The sequence below is a fragment of the Urocitellus parryii genome, chromosome 1 (genome assembly GCF_045843805.1).
Source record: "Urocitellus parryii isolate mUroPar1 chromosome 1, mUroPar1.hap1, whole genome shotgun sequence".
Taxonomy (NCBI): domain Eukaryota; kingdom Metazoa; phylum Chordata; class Mammalia; order Rodentia; family Sciuridae; genus Urocitellus; species Urocitellus parryii.
Window position 1 is genome coordinate 245,642,551 of NC_135531.1, and position 20,326 is coordinate 245,662,876.

A 20,326-nucleotide genomic window follows, 5' to 3' on the forward strand; every position below is an offset into this window, starting at 1 on the left:
ATAAATGGAGGTATTACTCTAAGAATTAAAAGCATCATTTTGCATGATGAATTGAGTTGAGATTTTTTTGTGTGAGATTGTTTCTTTATTTTTTTTTGAACATCCAAAATTTGTAGGCATTGTATCTGGTTTCCAAGTCTCTGATCTTCCCTAATTGCTTTAGGTGGACCCTGTCACTGTGGTAGTTTTTGATAATCTCTAATTCTATTTTCTTTTTAAAAAACAACTTCTATTTGCTTTTAATACACAATATCAAACTTATTTATCTGTAACACAGTATATCACTCAGAATGAAATCATTGCTTTCCTATAAAGCAAACATTCTTCCCATTGTTCAGTGTCTGTGCAGTTGTTTATACTCAATTTTTTTTCAGTGCTAGGGATTGACCCCAAGGAATTGCACATGCTCGGCAAATTATAATTCATTTTTATAGTTGCTATTTGATTATAGTTGAAGAGTAGCCTCTGGCTACTCTGTGAATAATTGCCAATGAATTGATTTAGGGGCTTTGTTACATGCTCTAATTTAGTGCTAATTTTTATCCTTAAACCCATCCATTTATTTTTAATATACTTTATAGTTAAAAGTAGTTTTACATTTATAGAAAATTTGACAATAGTATATAGTTTCATCTACCTTACACCTACTTTCCCCTACTTACATCTTACTTCAGTATGGTACATTAGTTATAATTAATAAATTGATCTTGACACATTATTATGATGATGATGTTATAGATATGTCTCATTAGGCTTCTCTTGTTTGAGAACCTTTTCAGACTTAGCTCTGATAATCTTGACAATTTTGATAATTAATAGATTAAGCATTTTGAAGAATGCATCACTATTGAAATTTGATGTTTTTCTTATGGTTAGATTGAGATTTAGGGTTTAGAGGTGCTAAAGTGGCATTTTTATCAAATCGTCAATAGTACACACTATCCATAGAATTTATTGATTACCTTGATTACCTGTCAGTGAAGTTCCTTTTCTCCCTTTACTCCCATTTAGAAAGCTCAACAGCAATTATCTACATAAATTATTTGGAATTTTTCTGTACAGGAGATTTCTCTCTTTAATTATTTAATTACTTATTCATTCCCATGGACTAATAGGTATTTATTTTATAGTTTCTGTTATAATCTGCTACTACTCTATTTTGTCGCTCAAATTGTTCCAGCTTTGGCCCCTGGAGCTCTTTTAGTAAGCTTCCACATCCCTTTGTCAGACTTCTATGGTGTTTTTTTGTTTCTTATCACTTCCTTACTTTGCAGCATTACAAGATGCTCCAGGTTCATATGCTATTTTTTTCTTTTTTTTTTTTCTTTCTAGAATCAGCCATTTCTCCAAGGAGTAGGGCTAATTTTTGAAATATGATGTCATGTGTTAATTAAGGGCCTTAGCTAAGGCCACGTCAAAGTCAGCTGGGAAATATTTACTAATGGGTTCTCGGACAACCACCACCACACCTAAACTGTGTGGCAGGTTAGAAAAGATATGCACACACGCACAGCAGCCACAACCCGTTGGCGTTCCTGCTTGGTCCAGAGATTCAGACAGCCTGTTATCTTCATTCCTTCTTAAACATTGTTATGAGTGATATGACAGACAGGCTAATTGCAGATGAGAGAAAACAAACCCAAACATTTTAGCTCCAAATCATCAGTAGTATTGTGTGAGGAAAAGACTCTGATTTTATGGACCTTGATTTTTGTGTGTACACCCCAAGAAACAGGTAAAATCAAAGTGGTGTCTTGCTGGATCATCAAATGCCTTTCATTCTGGTTAGGGCAGGGTGGTTTACAGAAAGAATCGGTTTTCATTACAGCTCAACAGGAAAAGATCTTATTTTCAAAGTGAAACCACGTTTGATATGTGAAGAATTTACTTAAAAATAAATGAAACACACAAGTAATGTTGTATAGGAAGAGCTCATTTCAAGCTACAGCTCAATATCTGAAGATGAAGGGTCCTCTATCATCACTGGTAATATAATGTGAAATGATGGTATGGTTTGCTAATTAAAACTGCAGTAATAGTAAATTAGCACTAATGGGTAGTTCCTTAACCAACAGTTTAAAATGGCTTGATTTTTTTTTTTTTTTTTTGTCTGTTTGTTTGGTTCTGTTCTGAGAAGCCATTGAATCAGGAGCTGGCTCTTAAAGGAAAAGCTCAGCTACTCGCCATTACTTCTCACTCCATCCCAAATATGGAATAAAGTTCTGGATTAGCCAGTTTCAGAAAACTATACCCATATATGTTCTCTTTTTGAGATTTTGTCACTTGAGATTTTTCTTGGATTTTAGGCCATCAGACTGGAAGATAGGAGGCACTTCCCAGGCATAATTAGGTTTGACCATCTTAGTTTTGGGCTCTCTATTTTCTGGACCCATCAGAAGGACCTGTACTTTATTCATTCAGGTCTACCCTATGAAGACCTGCAGTGAACAATCTGAATCAACTCTTGCTTATGTATTAGGAAAAAAAAAATATTTTTCTCGTTAATGGCTGCTTTTCTCTTCCTGTAACTTGAATTTCCTTTGAAGTAAGACTTAGAGGATGAAACTATGAGTGTGAGCTTAGGAAGAAACAGACATAGGAAACCTCTTGGCCTCTGGTGTCTCAGTCCATTTGAATATCAGAAACAGGGCAACCTATAAACGAGAGAAAGTTCTTTCTCATAGTTCTGTAGGCTGGAAAGCCAAAGATCAAGGCTTGGCAGATTCAGTGAGGGCTGGCTTCCTTGTTCATAGATGGCCATTTTTTTTTACTGTGCCCTCACATGACAGAAGGGGTAAAGAAGCTCCCTGGGTTCTCTTTTTAAAAGTAGACTAACCCCATTTATGTGGATTCCATCTTCATGATCTAATCACCTCTTAAAGGCCCTACCTCTAAACACTATCACGTTTGGAAATTAGGTTTCAGCATATCAATTTTTGGGACACACATTCTGTTTTAAAGCATTTGGGTTTTTTAGACTTGATTCTACATACTGCAAAAGATGTCCTTTATATGGTTTAATCCATTCCAAAAGATTGTATCAGACACTGGGGACAAAAGCATCATAGCAATAAAAAGCAGGTCTTAACTTGGCTTTGAGGCTAGGAATTTAATTTGGTGTAGAGGGTGGGGCAGGTAGAGAAATATGTGGACAATGTCATGACAGAGTTCAAGAATTTGGACTTGGAGTCCATTATCCAATGTCACCTGACTACCAAGCTAGATATGAATTATTATACAACTCAAGTATTTTGTTTAACCAGAGGTGTGTAGTTTATAACATTATAGTAAATGTTAGTAATGTGACTAAGATCTGTGAAAGAAATACACATTTTTCTGATGATTTTTTTGAAACTTACTTTTTCTTTTTCTTACTATATGAAAAGCTAGTGACTAAATATCTCAGGAAGTTCCACCAAATCAAGGATTTTTAAATAACCAGACTAAGAAAATATACGGAGCATGTGTGTATCAAACATTAAATCTTTATCAGATGCTCTTATTTCAATTTATTCTTATGATTCTAATATTTATTTTCTCGACAAAGAGGAAAGCATGAACAGGAAATCTTTATTCCATGATGAAGAGTTTAAGGATAAAACAATTCGGCATGCAAGACTTCCTGGGATGATGGGAATTAGGCATTATTACATATTCACTAATTAAGTGGGTTTTACATTAAAAGAAAATAATAAAGCAGATAAATTGGCCATAATAAAAGCACACTAAGGTCAAAGAGCATGAGGGGAATATTATGACACAAAACTCAGAAAGTCAGTGTCATGAATGCAATATCTTGCTTCAATGTTAATGTCAAATTTTAGTCGGTTATAGAAACTGGATCTTTCGCTTTAACTGCTCTCAGGCACCATGAACTTGATTTCTAATATATAATGTCAAATGATGAGTTTAATGGTATATCTGTTCCATAAAATCTTAACAATGATCCTCTTAAATCATGAATTATCATGAATTGGTTTTCAGAAAGAAATAGACCATTTTCGAATATATTTTTTAGTGATTGACTGCCCTTTTAGTATTTATTCACCTTGTTCTTTGCCCATATTTTCCTGTTAACTGCCACATCTTAGTCACACTTTACTTATTTGGTCAATTTATTTACACTATCAATAATCAAGTATAAAAGACAGTGTTATTAAATCAAGGGTTCCAAATGCGTCACCTCCAAGGAAACTCAACCAGGAGACATGGTTGGTTTGATCCACCCAATATTTTAAAAAACTGGAAATATCATATAAAAATTATATTCTAGGTTTTTCTTGATAAAGCAGAACACCTTTCAATACCCCCTGAATTGCATGTGACTAAGATCTGTTAGAGAGAAATATTTCAATGCCCCTTGAGGTAAGCCCCATTAGTCTGTTGCTTATACCCAGCCAATTCCACTCATTAAATACCTACCTGGTTACCTACCCATAGGCTTGTGAATATGTGACCCTCAGATTAAACCATGAGACCTTTCTCCCTACTTTTGTTCTCCTCCCTCCTGAGTTTTTCTTCCCCAAAAGTATGACAGAAAAGTCATAACCTATTTTTTAAAAGAAGATTTATTTTGGATTAAGTGATTTCATGATGTAACATGGTTTTAAACAAAAATAGAGATCAGTATGAAAATAAAACAAATTGTACACATTAAAATATCTTTACCTTAAAGCATTTCATAATCATAAAAAATACAACACAAGAGTCAGGGGTCCTGGTGAGGATAAGAATACAGACTTCCCAGAAAATGAGCAACTAGTCCAGGATTTGGAGTCTTAGGCTCCATATAATATCACCCACATACCATTTCTAGGATGTCAATAATCTGTTTTATTTGCTTTGAAAAAAAGAAAAGAAATTTAAATGTAAGATGAAATGAGAGCTGTATAATCTTAATTCTAATAGCAAATATCTCCCATTATTATTCTCTATTAAAAGTCACATTGAATAAATATGAAGCTTAAATCAACTCAACAAAAAATAAAAACATTTCTATGAACTGTGTTGCATGGTGTAGTGGACATAATGGGTGGGATTAGTGAAGGAAATGAAAAGGCTTAAAAAAATACACCACCTGTGCTCTACTGAAATTTTAGAAATAAATGTTTTTGTTTTTTTACAGAGCCTTAATATTAAAAAGTAAGCATTATTATAAAATTAGATTAATACTTTCAGTAAGAGGCAAGAGAGATGCATGTATTTTATTCATTTATTTTGGAATGCCTGCATCCCTATTATAAAAACATGTAATCTTATGCACTTTCCAACATTTAAACAGCCCCAAATTTTACTTATAATATTGTATAAAGAAAAATAGGTTGTAATTACATCTTTTAGAGCATCAAGGTCCTAAAAGAACATTCAGTCCTGTGTGTTTCCTGGTTAATCCTTCCAAGGTATTTCTTGAACATCATCCATCCTTTTTTACAGAAGGTGATAGTAACCAGAAGTTTACTGATGGTTCCTTACCTGCATCAGTAATAGCTGATTCAGTTTGAATCATACAACATGCCTAACAACACTCCTCAGGGTGTAATATCTCAAAAGAAAGTTGGATAGAAATATATCACCTGCCGAAGGCTACTAGACATAAAAATCACAAACACAAGTGTGATTCTCCTGTTTTCCAAAGAAACCATATAACTTCGACCATCCTATTCTGCTGGGCTATTGAATCATGAAAGCCAAATAAAGTACCTTGCAGATAAAAACCTAAGCAAATGTATGTCTAGTCTTATTAACTTATTGAATTAGAAACACTGATTAGGTCTTTATTTGCAACTCAGTAAACTCACTTATGATTTTGCTTTCTAGATAGATTAACAGGGAACATTTAAGTTGTCACTGGGTACCATGAAAATGTTCTCAAACCTATTCTGATGTCAAAGAATGTCTGAAAAAAAATCCCATAAATTAACCATAATGAAATAAAAGCATCTTTCTTTTATTTCATATAGTGTTTGATAGTAGTAACAATAACTCCTAAATTTAAAAAATCTACAACATAATTGAATGCAAAATAGTTGAACCTCCTGATTAAGCAATGATTAATGTTTTGGGGCTAAATTCCTTTTTTCAATATAGAAAATGTTAACTTATTGAAGTTATAAAATGAGGTTATTTCCTACCAGGTAGATTCCTAAGCAGTGCCTTAATTAGGCAGGAAACCATTCTCCTTCTCAAAGAAACCTAACTGTAGTATGATCCTGCCCCCACCAGCATGCTCTAAGATGATTTTTCCACCCTTGTTAGTTTTCTCAGCTACTATAATGGGCAGCTCACGAATTCATTCTGTCCTTTATGCCTCCCTTGGAATGCAGTTAACAGTCCTGAATCTTAAGAGTTGGTCAACAATTAGCCTTACATTCTTGGGGTTGGCAAACTGCTGGGCTTCTCTTTTTCACTTTTATTTTTATCTCCCTTTTAGTGGGCAGCAGTTGGCCTTAGGCCACAATTCAGAAAGCTTCAATGTCACTGGCATTCCTTTGCTTCCATGCTAGACAACTTTATCTGGAAAACACAACTGAACTAGAAAGGAAATAAGTTTTGCCAAGTTAGAATACAGAAACAAGTGACTTTCTCATTAATTTAAACTCAAGTCTCATGGAAGTAAGATGGCTAAGATCTAGAGTGTTGTCACTCATCAAATGAATTTGAAAGCAGATGAAAGAAGAGGGCCTGAAACTCAGACTCAGCCTAGGGATTAGGTCACATTCTTCATATGCATGGGCTTTAAAAAAACATTATGCAGGGTTCCTGATGCCTTTTAATGATGGTATGGCATCATTTCCCCTGCCTCTGGAGTTTCCTGAATAAGATTAAATTGGACAGACTTCTAGATTCTTCATTATAAGATGTTTGTCTTAGAAGTGGCTGACTCATAAAATTTGTGCAAAAGCATAAACAAAATTATTGGACAAATGTGAGGAAGATGGGGAGAAAAAGAGAGATGAGAGTGGTCCCTTCTTCCATCACCACTGCAATTCAGCTACCAGGGCTTTCTCAATCCATTCTTATTAAAAATTTAAAACTAAGGGACTCTGATTAGTACTTTTCCCATGATCTTTCTTTCAAATGATGGTTGATAAAATGAAATCACTAGACTGTAGAAATACACCAAAAGCAATCAAATTTTGCCTGTTTTAAATTTCTCATGACAAGAAGTGAAAAATAAACATTGCATTTATGAGGAGTTTTGTCCATTAATATATTAATTTCTTCATGGACTTTCCAGAAGGTATCACATTTTAAGGTGTGTTTAAGAAAGTGAGAGTTTGGGTGGATGAAGCATCTTACAAAACTGGCTGAAAGTGGAATGTCCAATACAATCATTAGTCTCTACATCACTTGAGATGAAACACAGAATTGTGACTATAAAGTACTGAACTGATCTCAAAAGTCACCCATGAAAATCAACCTCAACCCAGGTAGGACTTGATACTTCTATCCAACAAAGTACCTGAGAATCAAGAGACATGTGCCTAAAGGCACTTTGAAACCCTAAAGCATTATCTTTCTCATCCTTTGAATGCATTTTTACCATTTTTGATTGTTGTGCTGGTGATGGCTAGATTTTAGCCATCTTACTTCCTTGAGACTTGAATTTAAATGAACAGAATGTCTCTTGTAGCTATATCCTAAATTTGCAAGATTTATTTCATTTCTAGTCTAATTGTTTTTTCCAGATTACAGAATTTCTACTAAAGTATATATACAACATATGCTAAAAAATTGTGACTGTACTTCTTTGACCCCAATCCATTCATCTTGTGCACAAGAAAAATGTTTTGATCCCATAAGTAGTTTGGGTTCAGGGATTAGAATTCCTTACACTGAAAAACCAAAGGTATGTTGTAGTACAGATGAAGGGAAATTATCAGACTTGATTTTGGCATTTCTTTGATAATTAGAAGATCCTGGAGTTGCTCCTTCACAGTTCTGCTCCCCACCTACACACTTTATTATACACTTTAAATCCTCATTGTGCAAATGCATTCTGGGCCTCAATACTTCACTAATATTGACACAGTATTTTTTTGTCCTTAGTTATCAGCAGAAACAGTATTTTGTGATTTATTTGAGTCTCCCATATATGAAGCTGTGATGGAATCTTCCTGGATGAATAAGCTGTTCTCTCTTCATTCCTTGATTGTAGAACCTAACAATTTTTATTGAACATATTTTTGAGAACCAAGGCATCTCCTCTGCTAGACTGTGAGCTTTTGAAGGGCAGATTTAGAATTTTGTATCTCCATCATCAAACACAGGCACTGACACAGAGAGAAAGGCAAGAGTGTACCTGTTCTCCTACCTAAAAGATGTTCTGCCTATTTATATGGTGTATCATAACTGTCTCTTAAGAGTATAACAAGCATCACTTGTGAATTTCTTAAAGAAAACTAGACCCAAAAGCCAAGATATCTGGGCTCACAGTCCAGAAGAAAATGTTTATGGATATTTCTAATTGTAGAGTATACTAAAGGCTAATTTATTATGTGGAGCATATTTTAATATCTTATAGAGTTATTATTGGCTGTTTTTTTGTTTTACTAATGAAGAAGAATAAATAGGTTATCATGGTTTTCTGATATGCATTTTTGTTTGTTTTGTGACACTGGGATTAAGCTCAGGGGCTTACACATGCCAAGCAGTGTTCAGTTCTACCACTGAACTACATCCCCGGTCCTGGTTTTCTGATATGCTAAGTACATCTTTGATAAATTCCAATTCTGAGAATGGTGTCAACTAGACAATTCTGCTAATTACAAATGTCTGCATATATTGGAAAGAACTCTTATTTGAGAAGTTGGATGCCTCAACAAAGAAATATATTTGTTAGAAAGAGATACATTTTTATTTCAAATCTCTTTTACCTAGTAATATGGCATATGATAACAGTGTTTCAAACTAAAATGAAAATTCATATGGTCTATGAATGTATTTTAAAAAATATAACCTTCTCTATCAGCTGCTTAGTGAATGCCAGCTCTGAGACATCAAAAATGTGATTAAAAAGAGTGTGTTAGTGTGTTATATACTTTTCCTTATAATGAAAAAATACAAACGAGTAAAAACAGTTTGCAAAATTAAATATATACTTGTATTCATGGTCAATCAGTACAAACTAATATTTCCAGTTAAAATTTTTTCTCCTTCCTTTTTATCTCACCCAATTATAGTACATATATAAATCTTCTTTGTTATTTCCAGATTTCTGTAACATTTTTCCTAGAACATTACCCACACTGCAATACCTGCCTTTAGTGCAGAAATGCAACATGAGTGGCACTGTTCTTGCGGGTCTCAATAGAATACTCAGTTCAAATGGCAGGAGAGCAATCAGTTCTTACAAAACACCTTTGAAAACTGGGCACATCACCTCTATAAGATGTAAGATCGCCAACATCCCATAATAGGAATTCCATGGCTACTTATAAATATGAATCTCAAAGAAATGTTCCAACAGTGCCTGTAAGCTCATAGGCTGGCAAACTATATGTTAATCCAATGCCGTTACCATCCTCAATTTAGCTTACTCTATTGTGCGTCTGATTAGTTAGGGCCATAAATCAAGGAACAAACAATGGTGTGGAATAATTCCAAAAGCAATCAAAATGAAGGATACCCTTTTTTAAAAAAATTAAGCAGAAGTAAGATTAGTGATGTCATGCAGTTTTTGAGATATCATAGAAAAATTGTTTCTTGATATTAATAAGAAAATTATGCATCCGTGAAAATGCAAGCTTAGAAATATAGTACTGAGAGTTTCAATTTGTGGCATCTTCACTGATGAGGAAAAATGAAATTCTTATTACTAAAGAGAGCTGATGTCTTCAATGTTGCTGATGGCTCCCTAACTGAGCTTAGTGTTTAATGATGCTGTACAAATAACAAGCAGTGGGAGAAATACGAAATATCTGTATTAAATGCCATCCTGGAAAGTATTTGATGGATGGAAGAGAGTCTAATGCATTTTAAATAAATGCATATCATACTATCACATATAGTGAGTCTTAAAAAATTATTACTTAGATGCACAGTCCTTGTAGTGGTTGACATGGCACTGTGAAGGAAGTTTGATTTAGAAGCTACTTTCTATTATACTTGTCAAGTGATGGAGTTGCTGTTAGTCGTATTGTAATGTCCCTTCAACTTTGGTACATTCAGTGCAAATTATTTTGGGGATTTTTTTTTTTACCTTTATAAAAATAAAAGGCCCTTTTGTTCCCTTGAGAGTGCTTAAAAGGATACATACTAGCATGATGCCCGAGTAAGCATGGAACATGAAAATGGAAAGGTGATACATATAGTATGATAGGTAGGTTCTTATATACATCTTAAAGAACAGAAATATAATGAACCTATAAAAAAGAAACAGAACTCACTGTGTACATTTTTCCTGATATGCTGTGATTAATTGCTAGTTATTTTAAATTGTTTTCATGCATTATAAAGCATAAAATCTGTCCATTAGTAATTCATTGAGTAACAGTTTGTCTTCAGCCGTAATTACATACATACCACTTGCATATACATTGTCACAAACCACCTTATTGTGAATCTTTAAAGTTACCTCCTATTGACTTGGTTTCATTTTTACTTGTGTCTCATGAAAGCTGAAACCTATAGTGCACACCATGCAGGCACTCATAAGCAAGAAATGAATATTGTTATAACTTAGGGCTTAAATGAATGTATTTTCAGGAAATATATTTGTTTTATTATATTATTTAACTTGCACTAATTTGGAGATTGGGCCAAGTGCTGCCAGTTTGGCTTGAACCACGTTCAAGGGTAAGTTTCAAGATTCTCCTGAGTCCCTAGAAATTGCCATGGAGCTGATCATGTACAGGTTCATCTTTGTCTTGGAACATAACAAATGGAAAAGGTTTGGCAGTCAAGAACTGTTGATTGAAAGACTATTGGGTTGTTCCCTGGGCATCAAGCTCACCCAAATCCTTCCAAGAGGACTCATCACCAGTCCTCAAACGTGAGAGAGCACATGTTCCCGGAAACTAACAGCACTCAGCTTTACTCTAATGGAAGCCTGAGCTGGAGACTTCCAATGCTCAGTCATGCTGGAAGCCAGCTTCTGAAATTGCCTGTCCATAAAGAGATGCTTCCAGATCACTCAAGTCCAAAGGTACTGGTCTCTTCAACTGCTGTCAGGAGCTTCTCATAAAGCATGGAAAAGGATGGGTATGGGGGCAGATCCAGGCGGTTAAAACAAGTATGAGCTCTGCAAACAGAAGAAACAGTCCATGGTTAAAAACAAGTTCAGGGAAATGAAGGTGTGTATCAGTGTGTGTGCATGTACACATGCATGTTTTTCATATTCAGATTTGTTTGTTGGCAATTCTCAGACTTTTTTGGGAAAAACTTTGAAAATAGTTTGACTTTAAAAAGTCAGAATTAAGCTGGGAATTATGCCAAACATCTATAATCCAAGTGGCTGGGAAAGCTGAAGCCTAAGAATCCCAAGTTCAAAGCCAGCTTCAGCAACTTAGTGAGGCCCTAAGCAACTTAGTGAGATCCTGTCTCAAAATGAAAAAGAATATAAAGAGGATGGGAATGTCGTTGAGTGGTTAACTACCCTTGGGTTCAATCTCGCTGCCAAAAGAGAAAAAAAAAAATCAGATTTGGTTTTCCTAAAGGAAGTAGTATATTATTTTTTCCATTTTCACAACCATTTAAAAACTATATTACATATATATTATTATTGTTTGTTGATTGTGTAAGAATTACAAAGGTTAGTTTAGGTTTTTATTATTCTCTTTTGGTGTTAGACTTTTTCAAAGACGTGAATATAAGTCATTCATTTTCAGCACTGGCATTGGCCTGGATATTTCTCTGAATCTGAGACTTGGCATTTTTTTCCCACTTTCTTGGGCAGGGAAGAGAACTAGATGTCTCTGAAGATCAGCCTCACAACTCAGAGTTTGGGAAAGTCCTTGGCTGGAGTTTTCTATTAAAGTCAGTAGACCATTGTTACTTCTTTGAATCATGCACCATAATCTGTCTTCTCCCAGGTTCACAATGCAGAAAAATGGCCATTTAAATCACCATTACATTAAGTATTCTTTTTTAGAAATACTCCCCTTTGCCAAGATAGGAAAAAAAAAATGTTTTCCTGTTATTTGCACCTGAATCACAATAAAAAATAGACAGTCTCCAAATAGTACATCTTATCAGGAAGCAAATCTGTACTTTTGACATGGAATAGGAAACATTTGATTCTGAATGTGCAACAGCTTTTCAGCTGAAGCTAAAACAATTTTGACTTCAGAAATGCTCCTAAATCAACACAAAATTTTAGAATCTATGATTATTAACAGGCTATTTCTGAAAGGTACTATGCTTAAATTTTTACTTCTAACTTTTTACTTATAAAACAAATGTAATTAATATTCTTAGATGTGGGGTAGCACAGTGGGAAGATCAGAACTTTGGGAGTTGGAGAGACTTGGATTTAATTTAAACTTTGTACACAGTTGTGTGATTTGCAGTGAGTTATTAGCATTCTGAGCCTCAATTGTCTCACTGGTCAAAAGGGAATAATATAACTTCTCTCTAAAGGATGTATTGAAGTCAAATAATAGAAAAATGCTTTACAAGGTGCCTGATTCATAGTTCTTGACTAGTTAATAACACATATTTTTAGTTACATTTTTTGTTATCAAAAAGATTTAATCTGCCTCCAATAAATTGCCAAAAGATAACAAGACCCATAGAAACCGTGAAACAATAAAGAGATAATAAAGCAGGTGTATGGTCACATAACTTACTAGAAATAGAAATGTGAAGGGGCCCTCTCTGTTATATTTTAAAGAATATCAATTTTAGAACATTGAAATAGTTTGACCTAATTTATTGCTCCTGACACTACTCTGAGATATACTGGAGGAAATCATCTAATAGTTGCAGTCAAGCACCTTTTTTTTTTTGATACAATAAATATTTCAGAATTGCAATTAATTTAATTCGTATTATACATCCTTATATTAGAACCTAATTTTTAAAAATTCAATGAACATAGTAAAAGAGAGTCTCAGGAGTTTAAAATCTTATCTCATGTGAAACACTGGAATAAAAATATTAGGTGAAGACTTTAATCTCTGTTCTAGAGGGAGCTGAAGAAGAAGTAGAAAAGTGAAATGTTTGGAACAGAATTATATGCCAGACTATGTGTGACAGGTACACATTCATTATCCCATTAGGCTAAAAGATGGTATATCATTGTTATTTTTTTCATTTTTATCTCTTTAGTTATCAAAAGATTGAGTATCTTTCCCCAAGTCTGCTTACTTGTTAAACTGCCTGTTTTGTGATCTTTATGTTCATTTCATCTTTTCTTTTTAATGTTTTTACTATGGCAAAATATAAAAAAAAACATAAAATTTACAATTGCAAGCATTTTTAAATGCAGTTTTGTGGCATTAAGTGCATTTACATTGTTTGGCAACCACTATCATCAAGCATCACAGAACTTTTTCATCTTGTAAAACTGAAGCACTAAACCCTCTAAACAATAAGTCCCGTTTCTCCCTTTCTCTGGTCCCTGGAACCTACCATTCTACTTTTTGTCTCTATGATTTGCATTATTCTATGTACTTAAAACATTTGTCCATTGTGTCTGGTTAATTTCACTTAATATAATGTTTTCAAGGTTCATCTCAGAGTTTGGGTCAGAATTTCCTTCCTTTTTAAGGCTGAATAATATTTCATTATACATACATACATACACACACACACACACACACACACACACACATACACATACCCCATTATCCATAAATCCATTGATGAACATGAATTGCTTCTACCTTTTGGCTATTGTGAATAATGCTGCTATGAACATGGATATAAAAATATGTTTAAGTTCCTGCTTTCAATTTGTTTTGGGGGGTGTATATGCAGAATTAGAATTACTGGATCATATGGTAATTCTATTTTTAATATTTTCAGGAATCACCATACTATTTTCCTTAATGACCATACTATTTTACATTCTCACCAATAGTGCACATGGGTTGCAATTTCTCCACATCCTTGCCAACACTTATTTCGGTTTTTACAAAAAGTTTACTTTTATAATAGCCATCCTAATGGGTGTGAAAAGCATTCATCTTCTAAAGCCTTAGGATTTGTTTCTGATTTGTACACATGCTAGAAAATAAAGAGAGACTCTATTACTGGATTTGAAGAAGCGAGTTGCCATGAAATTCACAGCTTTAAGGAATGAATGCCGCAAACAACCTAAGGGAGCTTGAAAGTAGATCTTTCCATAGTTGAGCCTTCAGATGAGAGCATAGCTCAGCTAACACCTTGACTTCAGCCATGTGTGTCACTGAACAGAAAACTCAGCTAAGCAGTGCCTGGACTCCTGCCCCATAGAAAGATGTGTGTTGTTTTAAGCCACTAAGTTGATATAATTTGTTTTGCAGCAATAGAAAACAAGTAACAAGTTTCAAGGTCATGAAACATCTAAGAAAGGTGGCAACTGTGATGATAATGTGAAACAGTAGAATTGTCTATAAAGGGCAGGTGGTGAGGCAAAGCTGGTAGTAAGTAGCTGCCCTTACATGCTTCTAGGTGTCTGAGCAAAGAAACAGAAATTCTGCATATTTCCTTTGCAGTTCCTGTTATCTCTTTATAGGTACCATAGTGCATTATCCAGTAAATTCATGAGCTAGGGCACTCTTTTCAATTCTCAATACAAAGGGAAGTGCTGATCAATCTTTTTCACTCTTCTTTAGTCATAAGATGTAATCACCATTATTGCTATATAATCTAAGGTTATCACTCCTTCTTAAATTACATCTGCTCACATAGCGTCTAGTTACCACAGCACAACTTTCCTTCTGAAAAAACTAAACAGCTCCTTTGGAAAAGGCTTCATGAGGATGGATGGAGACAGCATATACTGTGGAGAGGGAAACTGCATGAAAGACTAAATGGTTTTCCAGAGGTCAAAGATGAATCAGTGGCCAAATCAAGAATAAGACCTCAACTTTGGGTCTTCTAGGGAAAGTCCAACATTAAAGTGAAAGCAGGTGATTTTCTGCACACTGGCTCCATTCTTTTACTTTTGAAAGCTTGAGTGATAATTTCATCCCAGGCCTGACTACGAGCTGCTAGTCCTCAACATCCTACCTGGTTACATATGGAGAGGGATTCACAAAATATGCTTCAGGTATTTTTTAAATGAGTGGCTCAATCTTAATATGCAGCAGCTCTGAGGAAAATGGTCAAGATTGGGTCAGTCCAGAAAAATCTTGGGAGATACCAGGGGATTTTTAAGTGATCAAACTATCTAGTTCAATCTCAGGCCTACCAGAAAACAGAGCTACTTTGGAGTGCTTTGGAATCAGCCAATGAGTTGTTTACAACAGGGACTTTTGTTTACAACAGGGACTTTTGGTTACACCCCTTGAGAAGATTTGGGGTGGGCCTGGGGATCTGCATTCTAAAAGTTATTTTAAGCAAGTCTGATATAGGTTGTCCCCACTATTGGAGAGACATCAAGTAAATTAGAAACAAGATATCTACATTGGACATTCATACCAACATTTTGTGTGCTTGCAAAAATTTCAAAACTGCTTATAAACAAGACAGTATTACTAATGAGGAAATTGACGAAGAGTGTGGTTAAATGAATTGCCCAATATTTACCATCAAGTTGCTATATGAGCCAAGAAAGGAATAAAAAGGCAAAACAAAGCAAAATCCTCTGAGGCTTTTCACACCCTCCACCCCCACCCCATTCCATGTCCTAAGAAAACTCTAGTAGAAAATAACAGGAGGGCCCTTGGACTGTGTTGATATTGGCAACAAAAGCCTGTCCAGCTATTCAGTCTCAGTAAAAGAACATTTTCCAAATCTTTCAAAGCCAGTCACACTAAAGTTTATAATGAATTTAGTTTTTTTTTTTTAAATCTATCCAGCCAAGACCACTCAAGGAGAACAGGTCTAAACACATCTTCAGGAAATCTTCTGGCATAAATATCAGTATGTAAAAACCCTCCATATATCTGGTCTGACTTAATAGATCTCATTTTTGGTCCTCCAAATGTTAACAGGGAGGTCATATATTTATACTTCTTTTTGTCCTGTATATTGAAAAGTCAGTTATCCAAATCCAGTAAGCCAAAAATATCACAATTATATTTCCATAGGTCAGCTAATTGATTAATGTGCTGCTCCCTCTATGTGAATGTATTTATTCATTTATTTCTCATTCTTCCAGAAGTGATTTCTGTGTTTAAGATTTTAAAATGAGAGGAAAGAGAAAATCATGTACCTTATGTTATCTAGTAGATAGTCTTAGAAATAAAATGCCTTTGCATCAAATAAATTCTTTTTATCTGCATTACAACTTAGAGAGTGTTAACTCCCTTATTTTCTTAATTGACAGTATTGTGCAACCCTTCAGATTTCACTTTTCTTACTCCTATTTGCACTCCTTCATCAAGCAATTGATCAACCAAAAATACTTAAGAGCATTCTGGAGAATTCTAAGGAATCTTGAAATATATCAATTTCCAATGCCAAGATTTCTTTGAAAATAGGCATATTCCCAATCTAATGATCTGGCAAGTCCAAATTTTACTGATGTGAAAGTATGTTCACAGGCTTCCTTAAGGAGATCAGGTGAGCCTGAAGTTTTTGTCATGGTCACACACTACAGCAGGCAAAGCTGGGCTTCTTCTGAGTATCTGCAAAGGTCCTGGTCTTTCTTCTCCTTCTCTTCCTTTTCTGGCCTTTTGGGGTGCCCTAATTTGGAGCCAATAGGTTGTCAGGCAGAATCTAAGTTCTTTCAATTTCAGAATCTCTCATTATTTTTCTCCTTGAAGATCCCATACTGGGAAAGCTTGTCATCCCCATGAAAAATGATTTGATGAATAAAATTTAAATTTTCAATTAGCATTACATTTTATTTATTCCTTCACTTACTGAACAAGCACTTAACTGTGTGTATACTATATGCTGAACATTCATCTGTCTCCTGGTAGATGAGAATGAGAAGTCTGATCTCTGTCCTCAAGAAGTTTATACTCTGCCTGTAAATACACAGCAAATGGGAGCCCTGAAGGTTGTGCAGCCTGTGCTCTGTACTAGGGGATCTACCTGGGGCAAGTGGCACTGAAATCTAGCCTTCCTTTGCCTCTGCCTGATACACTGTGAGCCCTAGTTTAGGGCTGCAATTCCTCAGAAGACTGAGACACCTTTGTTTAATCCAAAAGGTTCCTGTGGGCAATTAGGGCTCGGCATACAAACAATAATACAATGAGTTATAAGTCTGCTCCACAGAGTTGGGGAAAGCTTTATAGAAGACTCTCCATGCCAAGGCTTGAAGGATTTGTAGGTGTACAGAGCTTTTCTGGATCAACAAGGAAAAGGATGTTCTTAGCAGATTGCCTGGGGTGTGAGAAAGCAGCACCAGGAAATCTGAGAAATGCAAGTGACAGGAGCCAAGGTTGGACCTGTGGCCAGATGGGAAGGCAAGGCCACATCTGCAAGTCAGGTGTGTTCATGCAAGGACCTTTCCACTTTAATTCATGGGTGAACGGGAGTTAATGACTGGGTGTGCTGAAGTGGGACAGCAGAGCAGCCATTAAGCATGAGGAGAAATATAGGAAATAGGTAGAGGATAGATCATTAATCAAGAGCTTGTAATCAGCATGAATAATCCAAAGTTACTAATCACACAGAGCAATAAGATTCAATTAAAGTGGCCCAGTGGCAGTTCTGTTAGCCTACATAGCTTTGTTAACACAAATAAAGGTAAAACTTATTAAAAATTTTTAAGATAGTCATAATTTCTCTAATACCCTCATTAGTGTATTCTTAAGAGACCATAAGGTTTAGAGGAGGAATTCCTATTCAGACTCAATCACAAATACCTGTGTCACCTCTGGCAGCACAGCACAACCCTTGACCTCACAAGTTATTCAGTGTGAACTATTGGAAAGGAATTCAACAGTACTTAGGACTCAAGCTACTCATTTTTCATATCATTTTTGTGGATAATGATGGTTCATGTAAATATCTAGTACTCCCCTCCCTGTGTTTTAAGGCCCTCCACATAAACAGAGATCAACTTCTATTGGCCACAAGGTTTTGCATATAATAAGCATGTATAAATTTCTATTGGCTGACTAGAGAAATTAGATTGATTATAATATTATTGCTTATTTCAATGTCTCATTAGGCCACCTTAGTAAATATGCACCTGAATTTGTAAATGCAGTATGGAATACTCCTATAGGGAAATTCCTATACAGGTGGATAACCTGCTGAAGAAACTCTTCAAACTATTCATTCTGAGCAGATAACCTCTTGCTGGACGCGGTGGCACATGTCTGTAATCCCAGCAACTTGGGAGGCTAAAGTGGAGGATTGTGAGTTCGAGGCCAGCCTCAGCAACTCAGCCAGACCCCAAGCAACTCAGCCAGACCCTGTCTCTAAATAAAATATAAAACAGGGCTGGGGATGTGGCTCAGTGGTTAAGTGCCCCTGGGTTCAATTCCTAGTACCAAAAAAATGCCCCCAAAACAAAAAATTTATAGTGAGCAGATAACTTCTTCACCCATGGATGGCTCTGAGGAAGAATGTTACATATAATTTTTTACAGGCAGAACATTTCCAGAGTCGGGAACTCCTGGAATTCCAAACAAAATGTAAATATCTTGGGTGGATATAGCACATTTTTCACACAACTAAAGATTGTAAAATACAATGCCAACCCCGGATGATGGATATTAGGAGCAACAGTAATAATGGCTAAATTTACTGAATGATATGTTAGGCCTCATTTTAAGCACTTTGCATGTATTATCTCACTTAGTCTTTAAAACTTTGTAATATAATTACTAGTATCTGCCCTCAACTATTCAGATGATTATATAAATATAAAAGTGATTTTTAAATATCTTGTCTGGAGTAGTCCAAAGTCATCCCTCAAATTTAACAATTCACTGAAAACAATATTCATTGAGTGTTAGGTGCCAGGTTCAGTGGTAAGGACAAAGCCATGTTCAACTCAAATAAGGCCCTTGTTTTCCCAGGGTTATATTATAGAATAGGAGAGGTATAATCAACAAGTAAACTAATAACTAAACATGATAGTCAAATTAGGGTAAGTTTTATGAAGAAAATAAAGTGTGACAGAGTGACAGGCACACAGGGTTAAAAAGTGAGGTGGGCCTTTTGCAGAAATTACATCTATGCTGTCTTCCTAGGGATGAGATAGAACTAGCAGGAAAGAGTCTGGGCAGTAAGTTCCAGAGTCTTGAAACAGAATTGGGTCTAGACTGAGGACTAGCCAGGAGGTTGGTGGCTGTTGTGGGTGAGAGACTATATGTGCTGAGGTTAGAGTAGCAGCTTGACCAGGTCCCCCACCTGCAAGTGCTTGGAAGGAATCCGGATTTAATCTAGGCCCCTGGAGGGTACAAGCAGAGGAGGAGGTGACCTAAAGACAGCAGATCACAGTGCTTGCTGAGTGCAGGTTCATTTATGAAAGGCACACAGGATGAAGCAGGGCATTCAGCCAGTAGGCTGCTCTGGTCCCCGGAGAGGTGACTGTGATGCAGACTAGGATGCTGGACAGATGAACCCAAACTAGTTTTTGTTCTTGAGGCCAAGGGGAGGGTAATAATTATTCTTTAACAGTTGTGATATCTGTCACCCACAAATACACACTTTAAAATATGATGTATGAAGCAGGTTTCAAGGTCCACTAGTCAGTTGGGCTCGGATTATGCTATTCTCTGTTGCAAGCAGCAAGTGACCCTCCTTTCAGTCCATTAAAATTCATAAATTATTTCAATAGCTTCAATTTTTCACTTCATTTTTTTATACATGATCAGTTTTATAACTTTACCCACCTTCCGAAGTAAAGTCCAATCCAAAAGATAAAGCACATTTAAGTGATTTTTTGATATGATACTATTATGAGTTATCTCTGGCATATTTTAGTTAGTACATGCTGATTCAATGGTAGCAAATATTGTAAGTATTATTGGGAAGGCAAAGGAGAAAGGAGTTGAAGAGAGCCCAGAAACTAAACTAAGGAACAAACTGTTTTATGAGAATCTTCTGACAGTTTCCTCCAAAAATCAAAAGCCACCTCATTAATCAGCTGGTGGCAGGAACTGGGGAGAACAAGGAGGAAAGCTTCAGAGCAAATACAGCAAAGAGGTGACACCAACGGGTTCTTCCAGGGCTTATCATTTTTTTTTAAACTGAAAAAAGTAGCACTATATTTCAATTATTTTCTTATTTGTTAGCTGACAGTTTACTTTGACAGCAGAAAATGTTTTTC

General features: G+C 35.5%; 1 protein-coding gene across 3 annotated transcripts in view; it reads right to left on the reverse strand.

The window, feature by feature from the left end:
* Window positions 1-4,628: 4,628 nt before the first annotated feature.
* The window catches only part of Hecw2 (HECT, C2 and WW domain containing E3 ubiquitin protein ligase 2), a 212,444-nt gene continuing 196,746 nt past the window's right edge, over window positions 4,629-20,326 (reverse strand). For all 3 annotated transcript variants that reach the window (XM_026408846.2, XM_026408847.2, XM_077803065.1), the window contains one exon: window positions 4,629-11,242. In XM_026408846.2, the coding sequence (XP_026264631.2) occupies window positions 11,131-11,242 (112 nt within the window). In that variant the 3' untranslated portion in view covers window positions 4,629-11,130. The remainder of the gene's footprint in view (window positions 11,243-20,326) is intronic.